Below are 15,888 nucleotides of genomic sequence, written 5' to 3'. Positions count from 1 at the left end.
GTTATTATGCTCCGCATAATCCTAGTACTGACAGGGATGTTTGTTATACATAATTAAAGATATTAATTTTGCATGGAACAGAAGACACGGAGCCAGGAACTTAATCTTTTTTTAAAATCTTCCATTAGAAAATTACCTTCATTAGCACCGACTCACTGAGCTTCTCTCTGTTGACAATTTTTATCGCGACCTTCTGACACGTGACACAGTGAACCCCCAACTTCACAAGCCCTGCAGGAGAAACAAAGCAAAACAGAAAGGAAGAATTGGTTAGAGGTTGAGGTTAGTTGTCAAGGGTTTTCCTTTTAGAACATTATCCAGCTGTTGGCAGCTCATATGCAAACAAATTCCCACTAGTACCTCCTCAAGCCAGAAAAGGCCTTATGAGTAAATGAAACCCTTCAGCCCACATTGTGACCATTTGGCAGTGAAGTCACCAACACTGTTGATGCTCCTGCAGCTTCTGCCACTAAAACTGTGGTTTTGTTGAAGCATTGTAGCCAGCTCTCACCACTCAAAGTGTGTTCTACCAGTAAGAAGTTCTGGCAATTGAACTACACTGGACTAAGAGCTTTTCCTGACACCTGACATCAACAAAAGTTTGGAAATCAGCAAAACTAGATGGTCAAATGTTTGCTTCTACATTTCTCTAGCTCCTCCCAAAGTTTCCATGATCACAATAAAAAGACACTTAATTATGGCTTCCCTTACTGTTTTAATTTACCCTGCTGGATAAAGTTAATACTTGAAAGTTAATACAGTGAATAATGCCACTGTGGTGTACAGGACATCTGCATATGCTGCTACAATTCTAAGCTTACTTACTATGTTCTTGTCCTCAAAAAAGATAGAGTGCTGTTAACTGGTTATACTGACAAAACGATGTTTTTATCCCTGACAGGATTAGGATGTCTGAACTATCATCAAAATATGGAACACCAAGACTTAAAAGAAAGAGGTAAGTAACATACATGAGCCATTATCTTCTGCAAAATTTCCATCTAGGTCTGGTGACTTACATGAAGGTACATTGAAATACCTCCCACAGGTGAGTTTAAGTTGGTCCCTTGACCATCTACTGCCATTAAGAAAATTTGTAGCTGGAAAAGCTTTACTTCATAGGTTATTCAAGTGAGATCTTGTTTGCTTCAGGTTTTACTCTTGTCTAATATGCACATACAGCACACCACCTGATGGGCTGGATACTATCCCACTCCACACACTACATGCCAAATTGCCATTTAGGTTAATTCAGTTATAACTGAACTAAAAAAGAAATGGCACCTCTACGGTGTCACTACAACCTGCTGTGTTTTGCAGGCCATTTATGAACAATCAAACAGTAGAAAAAAGACTTAGTTCCCAGCTCCTAAGCTAGGCTGCAGTTAAGAAGCCAACCCCATCCTCTAATGCAAGGCATGAAGTCAAACACGTTGCTTTATGTGGAATTTGAACACAACAGCTTTTCAGTCCAGTGAAACACTGAACACAAGACTTTACCTACCTCACTAAGGGGCAAATAGATTCCTGCCTGATGACAAACTGGGCCAAATTAAATGAACTAGAGTTTCATCAGGGACTTCAGCAATCTTCTGCAGGTACCTGTCCATCCCTTTGCTATGCAGTTAAACTTAAATTTGGAATTATTAATCACTGGTTATTATGTGGATAAACTCGCTTCCAGTCATATCTCTTTTATGGCATGCTCAAGCGTTCTGGATATTTCTAGTCACATAATTTCTCAGTCTCATCTGGTTATATGCTGACATCCTCGCTTTCAGCCACGACATAAACAAGTCACAAAAATTAAGAATGCAGTGCACTGACAAATCCCATTTGAAGCTGTGTATAGCAATGGCATGTCCTCTGTCTGAAGCAACTGAGAAGCAGAGCTGGGGCAAGGTGCTGTGATGTCCAGCCACACTCACTCTTCTGTCTGCATTTTTTCTATTCAATTTGTAATATTAACCAAAGCACCTCTGGCTCTATGTTCACTGTTCAGAGAACCTGCAGCCTTACTTATGCTTCTTCCCTTTGGCTTTGTGGTGTGTTTGGATAGAGGCTACTTGCCACCACCCTGTTGAAAGCATGCGCTGTTTCAATCTGTGCCGATTGCTTCCTTCCTGCTTCTGGGATAAACCACAACCTTACATCATCACTCTTGCAGCACAATGACAGCACTTTTTATATTGCTCTTAGTTACACTTTCAAATCTCAGCAGAACTTCTAAATCAGTCCCTTATATCTAGACTTCCAGGATTTGTGGCACCATGTTGTACTGTAATGTGGCATGGACCAGTTATCTTCAGAGGTCAATAAGGGTGAGAAACAACTGCTCTCAAACTGGTTCTTCACTAGTGATATACCAGACTTATATCTCACACTTCAAAGTTTGATTTCAAATCTTGTTGCTCCCAAATCAAGACATCTGTCTTGACTGAATGTGGCTGACTTGTAAATTATTTTTTTTTGTCCTCCCTGAAGTACTCTGTCCTTGAGCCCAAGAAGGATTTAACCATGAACTTCTGGGACACTGTCATCCTGTACAGGGAATTTTCACAGTGTCCTCTGTCCTTGTAGCTATTAACCTACCACAGAAACTCAAAAATGAAGATTAAACTACTCTGTTTACTCCAATAAAAAGTTAACCAACTGTCAGAAGACATCAAACACTTTGCAAAAATAAAACTGGTTCTGAATTACAATGATTTTATATTAAATTAATTTCATTGACCTCAAGAAGTCATTCTTGATTTATGCTATGGTATCAAAGGACAGAATGAGAAAACATATGAGATTTAATGCATCTTTCCTCTTCTCCTGATTTGCATTTTAAAAATCAAGAAAAGAAATGCACTGTCATTGCTGTCTGTTTTGTGGAGATAGAAATTTTAGACAACCCTCTGAACAGCCCAAGACAGGACTTTTCACTGTACTAAATTCACTGAATGCAATTTTAGGATAAAAAATAAAACATATCACTATGCCTTGCTTCCTCCCTTCTCTCCCAGCCACTCCCTTTTGACATTTGCATGCCAGCCTAAGCAGGAAAAAAAAAATCATAAAAAAATCCCTCTTGGTAAGTCCATCTATAGGATAAACTCTCCTCTCCTGCTACAAAAAAAGGCTAATTGAGCTGAGGCAGGAAGGGTTTGTCCTCAGGACTTTTGTTTCTGTCCTGTAATTTCAGTCAATTGTGGAACTACACAACTGAGATGAGATTACTTAAATGTGGATTTGAGATCCTGTGGGCTTCTGATTCCTAAGGAGCCCTTTCACTGACACAGAGAACACAAACCATTCAAGATGTATTATTTATCTACATAATAACAGACCTTAGAGAAAAGCAACTATGTCAATAAATTGCTAGGCTCTAACTGAAATAATGGAAGTGGCAGAAATGCCTGCTTGATAACAAGTGCCCAAGACGTGCAGTTGTTTCAGAGTTGTGGAAGAGGTGGTGCATCTTCCATTTTTTCCTCTTCTGTATATGCAGCTGTTAACGAGCACTTCAAAACTATATAAATCCTCCTCCAATACAGATGTGTCAATAAGTTAGGTACTTATTTGTAAAGCTTATCTACACAGTCAGGCCAGCACAGGCACGTGTGTCTTCTGCAAAGGAAAACAAACACGGCTGCTGCTGCGAGGATATTTTGCACTGGCTTGGCTCACAGCAAGTCTGCCAGGCAACAAACAGATCTTGAACTTGTCTGCTTCATGAGTAATTAACCCCTCAAATGCAGGCAAGTAACCTTTGCGACTGCTGAAGTTAACTCTGGCCTGTCCTGACAGAAAATCTAAGATGCTGTGGGAATCAACTGCTTGAAGTTTCCCTCATCCACCCACACAGCTGTCACACACTCACTGCTTCAGGCACACCTCAGATCTCCATCTAGAGGTCATTCCTGGGGACTCTGGACACTGCATCCTGGAGCTTTAGAATCAGTTGTTACATCCAATGAACTGCAAACATTGTGCTGCTTTTGATCTTAGCCACCAAAGTGCATCAGAACCAGCCCTATAATGGGAGGCTGGGGAGTAAAGGAGAAAACACAAACACACTGGAAAGCAAGGGGATGTGTAAGTTAACACTGTCTTTTCATCATAATTAAAAGGTGCAATTTGGAAACCCATGAGCATGAGAAACCCCAGATGACATGAAGATGCCACTGAAGGAAGAAGAGCAAAGGGAAGTGTGCAGGTCTGACACAGCCCAGTGCAGCAGTGACCTGCTAATAACCATGCCTGTGCATTTTTTTGCTGGCAAGCTCCCGCTCTGTGGATGCTTACAGATACACAGATAGTTTTTGAAAAGGACAGGAGCTTATGTGATGAGCAAGGGACAGATTTAGATCAGCTGGAAATGTGGACAGCTGATCCTGAAGCAGTACAGAGAGAAGATTCTTCTTTTACCCAGGAAAAATGTTCTGTGGGGATGGAGAAACAAAAGCTTCCCTGCAGTTGAGACGAAATATTCACTGGGAATCCATGACCACAGAAAGCGGCCGATATTGTAACTGGCCTTTTCAGCCAAGGACAGGATTTCAGAAGAGACTAATTTACTTTTGTCTTGCATTTTGTGTAGCAATTTTCTCTAGCAGAGATGCATAAAGCATTAAGAGTTTGGAGCTGGTGCTATTTGATGTGCACTTTACAGTTGTGTAAATAGTAGCATCTTTATAAGGATCCTGTTATTACAACTCTTCGTTAGAGAAAGAAACATTCTAGGAACAAGAAAGAATGTTTTCAGTACTATCCAAACCTGAAGTCTGCCAAAGACACCGATCTGAAACAAATTATCATTTTGAGCCAGAAAGAGAGAGTAATAAATAATGAAACACCACTGTTGTTTAAATACAGCACTTATGGTATATTCATTGTCAGTGATGTTCCCAGTCTTTCAGAAATGCTAAACACAAGTAACTTGTTATCCTGATTTTTAACCATGAAGCAAATAACTACTCAAAGAAATAAAGGTACATTTGCTATATTTAACACATGATTTTTCCCACTGATAAATGGAAGTCTGTTGCTTTCTTTTAAAATAACACCAACCTAAAATAAATTTCTGTAGTAGGAAAACTAGACAATGATTTCAGATGATCATCTGCACACACATGTTGCTTGCTCTACACTTCAGAGCACGTTGTCAAAAACCTTAAAAAATCCAAGCGGAAAGCCCTGGTCTGGCCAGAAGTGTCTATTTTGGCTGGATGAGCAATTAAAGGAATGTCTAGAGAGAAATATCACTCCTCTTTTAACTTGAGTTAGCTAATTGCCAATTAATTCAAGTCAATGAACACTCCGCAAATGTTAATCTAGGCACTGCAAAACACAAACATTTGTGGTTTACTTCAGGGCTCAAGTACTGGCAAGAAACTATCTGGATTAGAAAAGGAACAAAAGTTCTAGGCTGACAAACTTCACTACACTGTTTTTCAAAAAGCTTGATGTGTATATAGTATTGCTGCACATGAACTTTGTACACATGCTCTTTATGTACAAGTAATTTAATTTATCTCCACAAATTGGAGGTTGCTGTTGTAAATCTTAGAGGAATTTAGGGATGCTCATTCCTGAAAACTACATGCACTAACATTTTCAAGACCTGCAAAACCTCAAGGATGCCAGTCCAGAAAATCAACCCTTACAGCAAACAAAAGCATTAATACATCTCAAGTGGGGTGGAGGACAATCTTAAAATGTAATATTCCTCCTCTTTATTCTCCACAGTTATCTTCACAAACACTGCAGTTTCAATTAGGGTTAAATCAGTTCAGTTACAGTGTCTAACTCTGCTGACTGCAGTGAAGTTGCTTTAGATCTGCAACAGTAGAAAATGGATTAAAATTTGGCCCACAGCAACATTTCCATAGCCGTAAAATAGGGATAATAACACTTACTTACCTTGCAAGGGCTGTAGAAGGATTAACTGATTAATCCTTACAAAGAATGTTGGAAAGGGATATAAATCCTACCCAAGTTTTACATATTACAACCAGGAAAACTGCATTCTAAATACAATCTGGAAACAAACCTCTAGATAATTTCTTATTATTAGCTTCCATTTCACATCCCAATTCTTTTGGAGCACAAATCTCTGGTCTCCAATGATGAACACCTTATACTACTCTTAGCTGCACTGGAAAGAACTTTGCTACTGAGCATCCTACTTACAGGAACCAATAATTGCCCTTAATTACTCAGTCTTCTCATTGAAGAGATGTTTATTTTTCTATAGCAATGGTTATCTCTAATTATTGCATTTAAAACAAACAGAGACTTATATCAAGTGACAAGCAAATTGCATGGTATCAATTTATAATTGCATAATGGGAAAAGGAGGTATAAGAGAAGTCTAGAAATCTAAAAGGATGAGGATGGAGCTACCCAGGTTGGTAATTAAATATTTTGACTGTGGACTCTTCCACAGAGATATTCTAGTGCTAAAAGGCTGTTCTGAGAGCTCACACATTAATTGTTTTTAAACTGCATAAACTGTAATTATGGTGGGACTAAAGCCAGAGTTCAAATGCTCATCAGGAGCATGGAAGGAGAGGTTCATCAGTGCTGAGATGCACATGCCTCCGCTCAGAGCGCTAAATTGCCACAGCCCAGATTCACTGTCCTGAGCTACGAGCACTGTCAATGTCTGCTGGCTCAGCCAGCCAGAGGGACACACTCCTAAGCTCAGAGATTGGTGACAACATTGCATCAGCTCAGATGTGACTGGATCCACATGCCTGATATCAGGGAACAAGAGGCACAAACACGTACATATATATATATATATATATATACACACACACACAGAGCAGCTCAGCAGGAGCAGGTTTTACACTGGATGCCTCAGAGATTATGGTAGGATCATCCTCCAAGCTCAGCAGGATCAAAACACACAGAACCAACATCACCTCTATTGATTTCTATCTTGGTCTCTTTCTTGCAATATTTCATAAATCAATACTTCTCAGAAAACCTTTATGGCCCCTGAATATAGCAAAGAATGTCAGTGTTGAGGCCTTTTGATGTGCTTGCTTTCCCATCTCACCAGACACACCCACATACCTAAAGAAGCCCCTCAGGGAACCTTCATTGGCACATTTATGCTGCTTTTGCAAAATACCACTATGTCATCAGCCAAACTCTAACCAACTCTTGAAGTCCTCTAGGATCTATCAGCAGCTTGTGATGTCCATGGGCTGAATTCCTATTTCAGACCAAGTCTTTGTTCCTGTATAAGAACACTTGGGAGACTAAGCTCTGCTACAAGTGCAGACTTCAGCTTCCAATGTGGACTTCTGAAAGGGTCAGAGCAGCACCCCACCCCTGCACACAGAGAAAGAAGAGTGGTTTCACTGCTTTCAGATTTGAAAGACAAATTAAAATAAAACAGATCTTTCCACTGATGCACCAGGAGAAAAACCCCAACTGTTTTTACATCTCTGGATGGGTATTGGGAAAACTCTGCTTTCACTCAACTTCCCTAGTCAGAAGCCTTTTTTTTTTCTTCTTTCCAAGAGCTGTACATCTCCTTGTAAAGCTCCTCCTGAGGAATGATGAGAGCCATGTTCCCCTTCAGACTTCATTAATCCTTTGTCAGGAGATGACCAAAGACAGCCATTTTCAGGTATAGCAGGAGGCCAGCAGAAGTCTGTCTATCCTGCCTATGGTATCTTTTGGAAAACATGTTGCTGTAATTAGGTAACATCTGGGTAATGAGCCATGGCATCCTCACTTGGTCCAGCGATCTATTGAGAAGCACTGATGCACTAATAAGGGGGGAACAGTGAGCAGCAGAGAAATAGAGGGTGAGGAAGGAGGAGGGGAAACAGCAGATAAACTGCTCTTCACATGTACTTTTAGCTGACGTTAATCCCATTTTCCATGCTAATTTCTTTTATCTCCCCTTCTTTGCCACACCTTTCTACACTCCATCAAGAACTCCTCACACCCTTTTGACCCTCCCATCAGCCAAGATTGTTTCAGCTAGGTTATATGTATATTAAAAACCTAATTAAAAAGGGGGGGCTACCATGGAAAACCTTTATAGAGCAGGCAGAGGTCATGCTCTTCACAAGATTAGGCTCACCACAGAACACTTCATCTACCCAGCTCAGTGCTGATACAGCTTACTCTGCCCCCTGACATCCCTTAATCACCCCCTGACAGATTCCTAACAGGATTTTCACTGAGTGCTGGTATGCTGCCCTTCAGTAAGGGCTCAAGAAGTGATGGGATTAACCACACTTGCACCCATGCCTTGGACAAGGGGCCAAACAGCAAGCCACGAGCTCAGGCAGCTCCCAGGAATCCCTGAAGGGCTTGTTGATAGCACTGGGGTATGGTCCATGCACAGGCAGAGGAGGAATGCATTGGACAGCCACTGCCTACAGGTTGTTCTACAGGTACTGGTACTGCTCCAAGGACAAATTGCTCTGTATCCAGTACAACAGAGGCTGACCCCCCCCCTTGCAGATCCACACCCTGAATTTCATTTCATTATCCACCACAAAACTCTGGATCCTCCTCCAGTCCCAACTCACCAGATCTATGGACATCCTACTTCCACTCTCCTCCAGTGTCCTAACACCTGCAATTCCTTCCCACACCTCTATCCCCACTGACTCTAGTTCCTTATGCCTCCTGTAGTAATGTCCTCCATAGTTTTACCCATTTGTCCTGCACTTCACCTGCCAGCTGCACAGTTTCCTTCTGTGTACTTTATTTTCTCCTGTGTAAAAGCAACAGATACCATGGCTAGTCAAGATCTGTGAGCACATGGTCACTGTAAAAAGTGTAGGAAATAGCACATTTTCTTAATTATACTGGGTATGAGAAACTCCAAGCCTCTGGTTTAGGACAATGGGAAGAAAGACCATCTGGAAACTGAATTCTGATTTACAAACATGAAAGTCACAGAAAAAGAGAAACAGAATAAAAGGTAAGAGAAATGAGACTATTATAATTTTAATGAATAGAAACAGGCATATTAAAAAAACCCAAAATGAGCAAACTTTAAAAAGTATTTTGTTTAATTTGAGAATAATGGCTGAGGTCATAGCATGGAGCTGAAAGGATTTATTGACTCCTACACCAAGAAGAACAGGAGCTGTCTGCTCATGTAGTACCAAGTACACTACAGCTGGTTCACTATGTTCCCTACAAAGAGAGAAAAGCAGGGCATCATCTTCAAAACATAAAAAGGCCCAAGCACCTCATTAATTTTAGGTACGAGAAACAATGCAATACCTACAGAGCATGGTCAGCTGTGCCTCCACAATAAAAAGAAAGAAAATAAAATGAATTTAATTTCCTTGCAAAAGGAAACTGGTTAGATAAACTGGAACATTAGAGCCCACCTTCTGATACCCAGTTTCATCACATGGAATTCATACCGCAGTGTCTGAGGCTAAGTATGTCCTGAAATATGACATCAATTTCAAACTCAGGCAGGAACCAGTGATTATAAAAGGATGAGACCTGTGCTGTCAAAACACCTCTTTGTGTCATACTTCTGCTCCAGGATTTCTATGCAACAGCTCCAGCCTGGGCTTCTGGAAGATCTCACAGTGAATTTTTCTCTTCTGGAACAATTCCATGGGTCTGATCTAAAGCCTTCTGAAGTCAATGCAAAGGCTCATCTGTTTTAGGAAATTGCAGATCAGTTTCTCCAGGAGCAGCTTAGAGCTGTAAAAACCTGGCTTATTCTAATAGGTGTTGCTGCAGAAAATGCCACTGAAGTGCTACAGACCTGGCTGTAGAAGACCTTATTCCAGAACTGTTCTCAATGGTTACCAAACTGTACAATTCCCTGTACATGTTAACTATCACTCAGGTAGAACAAATCTGCAGGCACAGTTATTCTTTAATCTTCAGCATCTTTTACTGCACCACTCCCCTACACAGGAAAGGGTTCTGCCTTTAATCAGACTGATATTTTCTTAGTATCAGAATAAAAGCTTAAATCAGGCTTCTCACAAACACTACTTCAAGGCCAGAGCCATAATAAAGAAAAGAGTAGATGAACTTTCTAGAAGTCAATCTAGAGTCTCACACCCTGTGCTTTTTTCTCTGATTGCTTTCTATTCTATTAATGGTTTTATTTCTTGACCCCACACATTTATCAAGAAGCATCAGAAGACTTAGGGAGGTTCAATCAAAAGATTCACCTTAAGAAGAAGGACAAGTTTTAAGTCTGGAGAAGTATATAGATATAAGCAAACAACCAATAAGTAGCTTGTCCCTACAGGCTACAAACCTGAGCAGCAGTTAAAATATCATCCCTCAAAAACAACACTCCCACGTGAGGACCCAGATTTCCCTACTTGTACGCTACTGTGACCCCACTGGCTTCCTTGGAATTATTCCCAGTTCCCTGTGACCGAGAACAGCCACAGCAGCACTCCCAGCCTCTCCAAGGAGGTGACACAACACAGCACAGGCTACAAAGAGTGGCCACAGAGGAGCTCAGTGTTAACTCAGAGTCACTCACGCTCAGAAGAGAAGGCAGCTCAGAAATAATTGAGACTGCTGTGCCTGTTCAGTGTCCCAACATACACAGGGGATAAACGCGCTAAAATAATGCAATACTACCCAGCAATAATGGCATTAGACAAATCAAGTATCACTTCCTGAAAAGCCTCTGGCCTTAAGGGATACTGCCTGTACAGAGCACAGAAAATACTCTTTTGTCCTTACGAACATTACATGCACTTCAGTTCTTGGGTTTTGTATTATGAGCTCCTAAGCAACTAGAAACTGCTATGATATTCTTCACTCATACTGCAGGGTCAGGCCACCTGCACACTCAGACCATGGCCAAGCTGCCCAGAGCTGGGTATGAAGGGTTTCTCCTTGAACACAAAAATCAGCAGCTGAAATAGCCTATAGACCTGTCAGGACAGGTATCCACAGCAACACAGTGTGACCCTCTGTGCTTAAAACCAAGAGTTAGAGGTTGCAGTCCAAATTTTACTAGGGTTGATAATTACAAAAAACCCTCTCAGCCAGAAAGGAAAAAGACTTCTGAAAGAGAATCAGGAACTCTCAAAGGCTGAATATAGAAAAGCCTCAGTCTTCAGACTTGGACAGCCTAATTCTGGTACCTTAGTACACAAACCAGTGAGCCTGGTTTGGTCAGATGGACAAACAACACCAGTTTGGGAAACACTGTGAGCTGCAGTGACCTGTGAAATGTCACAAAATGCTGGAACAGCCCTGCCATATGCACAGAATCTGCTTCCTGAGTTGCAGCCAGGTCAGTGAGGCTTCCTGCACAAGCAGACACACCTTAGAAACTGGAGTGCATGAAAGCATGTGGGCACTGTGAGCTCTACCAGCAGCACAGGGTGCAGCATACAGCCCCACAGGTTTCAGCTGCAGAACAACCTCATCTAAGTTTCCCGGGACCATTTTTACTTGCATACACAAGACTTCAACTCTTCCCTTCTATTTCACAGGGATACAAGCCCCTGCAAGCTCCAGGAGAGAGACAAACACAGAAAGAAAAGCTTACTTCTTAGGGAGAGAAGCTAACCTCCCTTCTGAGAAAGAGCAGAAGTGCTCCCCTCAGGTCACATTAAAGAGAATTAAGGAAAATCTGTGGCTTTTGTGTGATTACAAATTGTTAAACACAATGGAGAATCTCTCATCCCAGAGCATCAACTGTAAATCCCCCTAAATAACTACATGAAGAATCCTAAATAAAGGTTGTTTTAAAAATCTTTGTCTCTCTTTGCAGTGTACTCTTCTGAAAATCTTCCTCTTCAGCTGCATGCGAGTGTTGCTGTGAACAGAACACAAATGGGCAGAGAAGGTGCCTTCTGAAACCAGAGGCAACCAGGTGAGGGAATATGAGAGCAGGAACGTCCAGACTGCACTTGGTGGCAGCATAAAGAAAACCAGGGCAGCAGATGTCCAGGTATTTAGCAACAGAGTTAAAGAAACAAATGAAGCCTTCTCTAAGCATGCTGCTCTGATTTGTGCTAGCAGTCCATAATTCACTGCTGAAGAGGAAAAAAAACCCCAAAAGCTAGAATTTTATGTTAGTTACAGTATCACAGAATTATGCTGTGAGGGACCTCTAGTGATGATCAAATCAAAGCCCCTGCTCAAGCAGGGACAGCTAGAGCACGTTGCCCAAGACCATGTCCAGCTGGATTTAGGGTATCTCCACAGATGAAGACTCCTTAAGTGGATTAGAGTAAGACTCTCATAAGACTCCTCAGTGGATTCCTGGTCCGTTGTTTGACCACCCTCACAGTAAATAAAGGTTTATTGTGTTTAGATACATTCTGTTCTAATTTGTGCCCATTGTCTCTCATCCTATCAGTGGCTACTAGTGAGAAGAATCAGCTTCCTCTTTATTCCCTCATAACAGGTATTTATACACATTGATGAGATGCTTTTTCAGCAAACCAAATCATCCAGCTCTAATCTTCCAGAAGCAGCCTCAGTTTCTCCATGTTTGTGGCCCTATCCTGGATTCAGTAAGTCCATGTTCCTTGTACTTGTGGAGTCCCAGAACAGGATGCAGCTCTCCAGCTTTGAGCTCGAGCAGAGGAAAAGGGTCACTTCCCTCAATTCCCCTGCAGCCCAGGATAGTTTCCTCCCCTTGGAACACCAATACCCTTAGAACACTAACACACCAGTGCCTGGCTGGCTTATGGTCAGCTTGTTGTCCACCAGAACCTCGAAGTCCTTCTGTGCAGATCTGCCTTCCAGCCAGCTGGTGCCCTGTGTGTACTGATCCCTTGGTTATTCCTTCCCAAGTGCAGCACTCTGCATTCCTGTGACAGTCCTGCCTGCTCTGTTCTCCAGCCTAAGTACCTCTGGATGGCAGCACAACCACCTGGTCCATCAGACATTCCTACTGGTTTTGGTCTCAAAAATACAGTGTATTGAATTTGGTTCATTCCGTGACTATTTTCCATTGATTCTCTGTAGATATCAGTGAGCAAAGAATACTTCCAGAGTGTTTTAAGGATATGTAATGGAACAACAATGCTTCTTTGCAGCAGTTTTAAAGAATATTATCTAAATTCAAGTAATTCTTCATGTTTTCTACATTTTTTTATCCTAAAAGAGAAACTGTCCCCTAACATTTTCTAGTTAGTACAAGACAACCCAAAGAAAATGAAACCAGAACCTGTACAACAAAAGGAGAGTGAGAAAAACATAAGCAAAGATGTGAATGAGCTGGTTGTTTTTCTTCAGCCATATCACAGTTCATTCTTAGGAGATAAGTTATAACTGGAGGGCAACTTCACATGCTTCCTCTCTGACTACAGACAATGCTGTGGATGGGCCACTGCGTGGTAAATTCTTGCTTTTATTGTCTGGGTGTGTGAAACAAGACTTCTCACCCTAACCTTCCTACTGGCTCCTTCAGCTTCATACCCTCTAAAGAAGCCCATCCATACAAACTGCTCTCTTAATTCTTCCCACACAGCAGGGAGGAGCCACTGTGAACTAACAGCAACAATCCACATAACCAAAGCTGAGACTTTCTCCTCCAGAGACCTGGCTTTAAGGTTTGGTTTGTCTCATTCTCATTCCAAGTGAGGATCCCAGCACAACAGAGTCTGTTTTCCAGAGCCCAGAAATTGTGAGCAATGTGTCCTGGGAAGCAGAAAGAGCTCTGCATAGTGTCTGCCTAGGGGCACCTCACATGCTGTTATACCTGGTCAAAACAAGCTCTTTTAAAATCTTTTAAACTTCATCTTTGTTTATAAGCAGAATCAGCACATCTGGATAATTTTTTTTTTAATTTTAAAATAAATTTAATTTCATTTCCATTTTCAAATAGGGGTTGATGCAAATGGCCTATAAAGAATACATGTCCATCTACAGTGATTTGAATATGGCAGCCATCAATCTATGATGTAGCAAAAAAATTTCAAGAAAAGATGCAAGTAAATGCACATTAACTATATTATGACTTCAATGAATGGGCAGCAGAAAAGAATGCTAGAAGAAGAAAATCTAGAAGAGAAATGCTAGATTTATTTTGCAAATTATCATAACTGGATGGCCATCAACTTGAAAATGAACCTTCCTTTGGAAAATACCTAAAATGTAGAAACAACAAAATAAGGATGGAATCAATAAATGAAATCAAGATTTTGCCCTTGCTGATTCAAGCCATAATAAAAATCCACAATTTAAATTGCCTTGATTTAAATATAAATTATGTAAATTCATCAAATCTGTTTGTCAGATAATACTTCTCACAGCTGTGAGCTAAGCCCCACGTCAGAGCTTAACAAGAGCCCTGCCTCCTCTGCACCATCCTCAGCACTTCTGTACTTAACTGGCATCTAGAGCCTTGCTCTGTGGTTTGAGATTCACTTTCCTAATCTGCTGTTGACTGTGGGAACTCTTCAAGATGGGGGAACATAGCGAATTACATCAGTACTTGAGGTGGGCTCCAGCTTAAAGACAAAGCCAGAGAACTGTACAAAGTGCTGGAGCTACTGAAGCAAACAAGGTAGAATCCAAGAAGGAAAAAGATAGTCATGTTTGCAGATAGAGAACAATTTGCCCTCTCTCTCCTGCCCACATATAAGAGACAAAGCACGAGGTAATATCCTGGCTGCTTTTGGAAAAGCCCAGCTTTATGACACAAATAAGGATAGGATGTAGCAGAAAATAGTTTTCTCCAGTATTTTTTCTCAGGCCTCACAAGCATATTTCATGACTACAAAGAAAATTATTTTTAAAGAGAAAATATGTAACATAACATAGAAATATGTGAACAAGAGCTTGATGGCATTGTTATTGCTGTTTATATTGGAAGACTCAACTTAAGACTAGGACTATACATGAACATAATGCATACACCATGGAATAGGTGCTTGGCCCTCCCTTGGGGTAGATGGTTATGATCTGAACAGTAAGGCAGTCACAGAGTACAGCTAATTACCTGCTATTTCTCTCTTTGAAGATAAAGACTTTAGGCATTAAGGAACTGGGAAGCTTGCTGAAGGTCACACAGAAACCCTGTGGCAGGACTGGAAACCAAGCACCTGCCACAATCACATTTTTAAGTTGATGGGAGAAGGCTGCAAAAAAGCTACAAACCCACCACAAGTGCATTTTCAAATGCAAACTATATGCTACAACATAAAAAATTGGCCAGTAGACTGTCATTTTAATAAAATTCCAGACAAACCTCATACCTACCTCCTGCTACAGGAGTATAAAAGGAGAATAATTCCATTTGTACCACGAGGTCTGTTCCTGACTTAGAGCAAAAAATCTGAGAGCAAAAATGGGGTGCTTCCTATGCTTCAAATATATGATCCATTTAATGAAAACAGCAATAACAAAATTGCAACGCTCTATTAAAATACAGCATTTTAGGATAGGAGAAAGGATGTTGATTCCTGGAAGAAAGGAAAGAACATTAAAAAAAACCCAAAAAACAAACATGCAGGGAAATCTCTTTCCTCTGTGCAAGCCTTTTCCTCGCGCTGCTGCAGGAGAAGGACGGGTCTGCAGCAGAATGGTAGGCAGCACTGAGAGACCAGGCTGCTCAAGGGTTGAGATGGCCGTGTTAGGATGTTACAAACATCGGTGCCTGTACCACGATGTCCCCAGCAGCAGCAGCATGGCTGCCAGGGCTCAGTTGTGTCCCTTGGCAGGAGCAGGCTCGCGCTGCCGGGCGCTGGGACAAGGAGCGGCGAGCGGCACAGGCAGGGAGGCACACGGCAATCATCTCCATCTGCACCACACAGCTCTGAGCCCCTTCCTCTGCAGCTCAATAGCTGCATCTGCTGCCCCTCTGCTAATCCTCAACATTGTTTAAAATGCAGATCAGCGGAGAACATGCGTTTTCTTTCCCATTACAGACCATACCCTAAAAGAGCTTTAATCACACAG

General features: G+C 41.4%; 1 protein-coding gene across 12 annotated transcripts in view; it reads right to left on the bottom strand.

Annotated features, from left to right (window-relative positions):
* BRSK2 (BR serine/threonine kinase 2) overlaps positions 1–15,888 on the bottom strand; it is a 304,717-nt gene that overhangs the window by 152,891 nt on the left and 135,938 nt on the right. For all 12 annotated transcript variants that reach the window (XM_064425190.1, XM_064425188.1, XM_064425191.1 and 9 more), the window contains exon 2: positions 137–231. In XM_064425190.1, coding sequence (XP_064281260.1) covers positions 137–231 — 95 coding nt within the window. The remainder of the gene's footprint in view (positions 1–136; positions 232–15,888) is intronic.

This window comes from Passer domesticus, chromosome 6, assembly GCF_036417665.1.
Source record: "Passer domesticus isolate bPasDom1 chromosome 6, bPasDom1.hap1, whole genome shotgun sequence".
Lineage (NCBI taxonomy): Eukaryota > Metazoa > Chordata > Aves > Passeriformes > Passeridae > Passer > Passer domesticus.
This window is presented reverse-complemented; position numbering and strand designations above follow the sequence as displayed.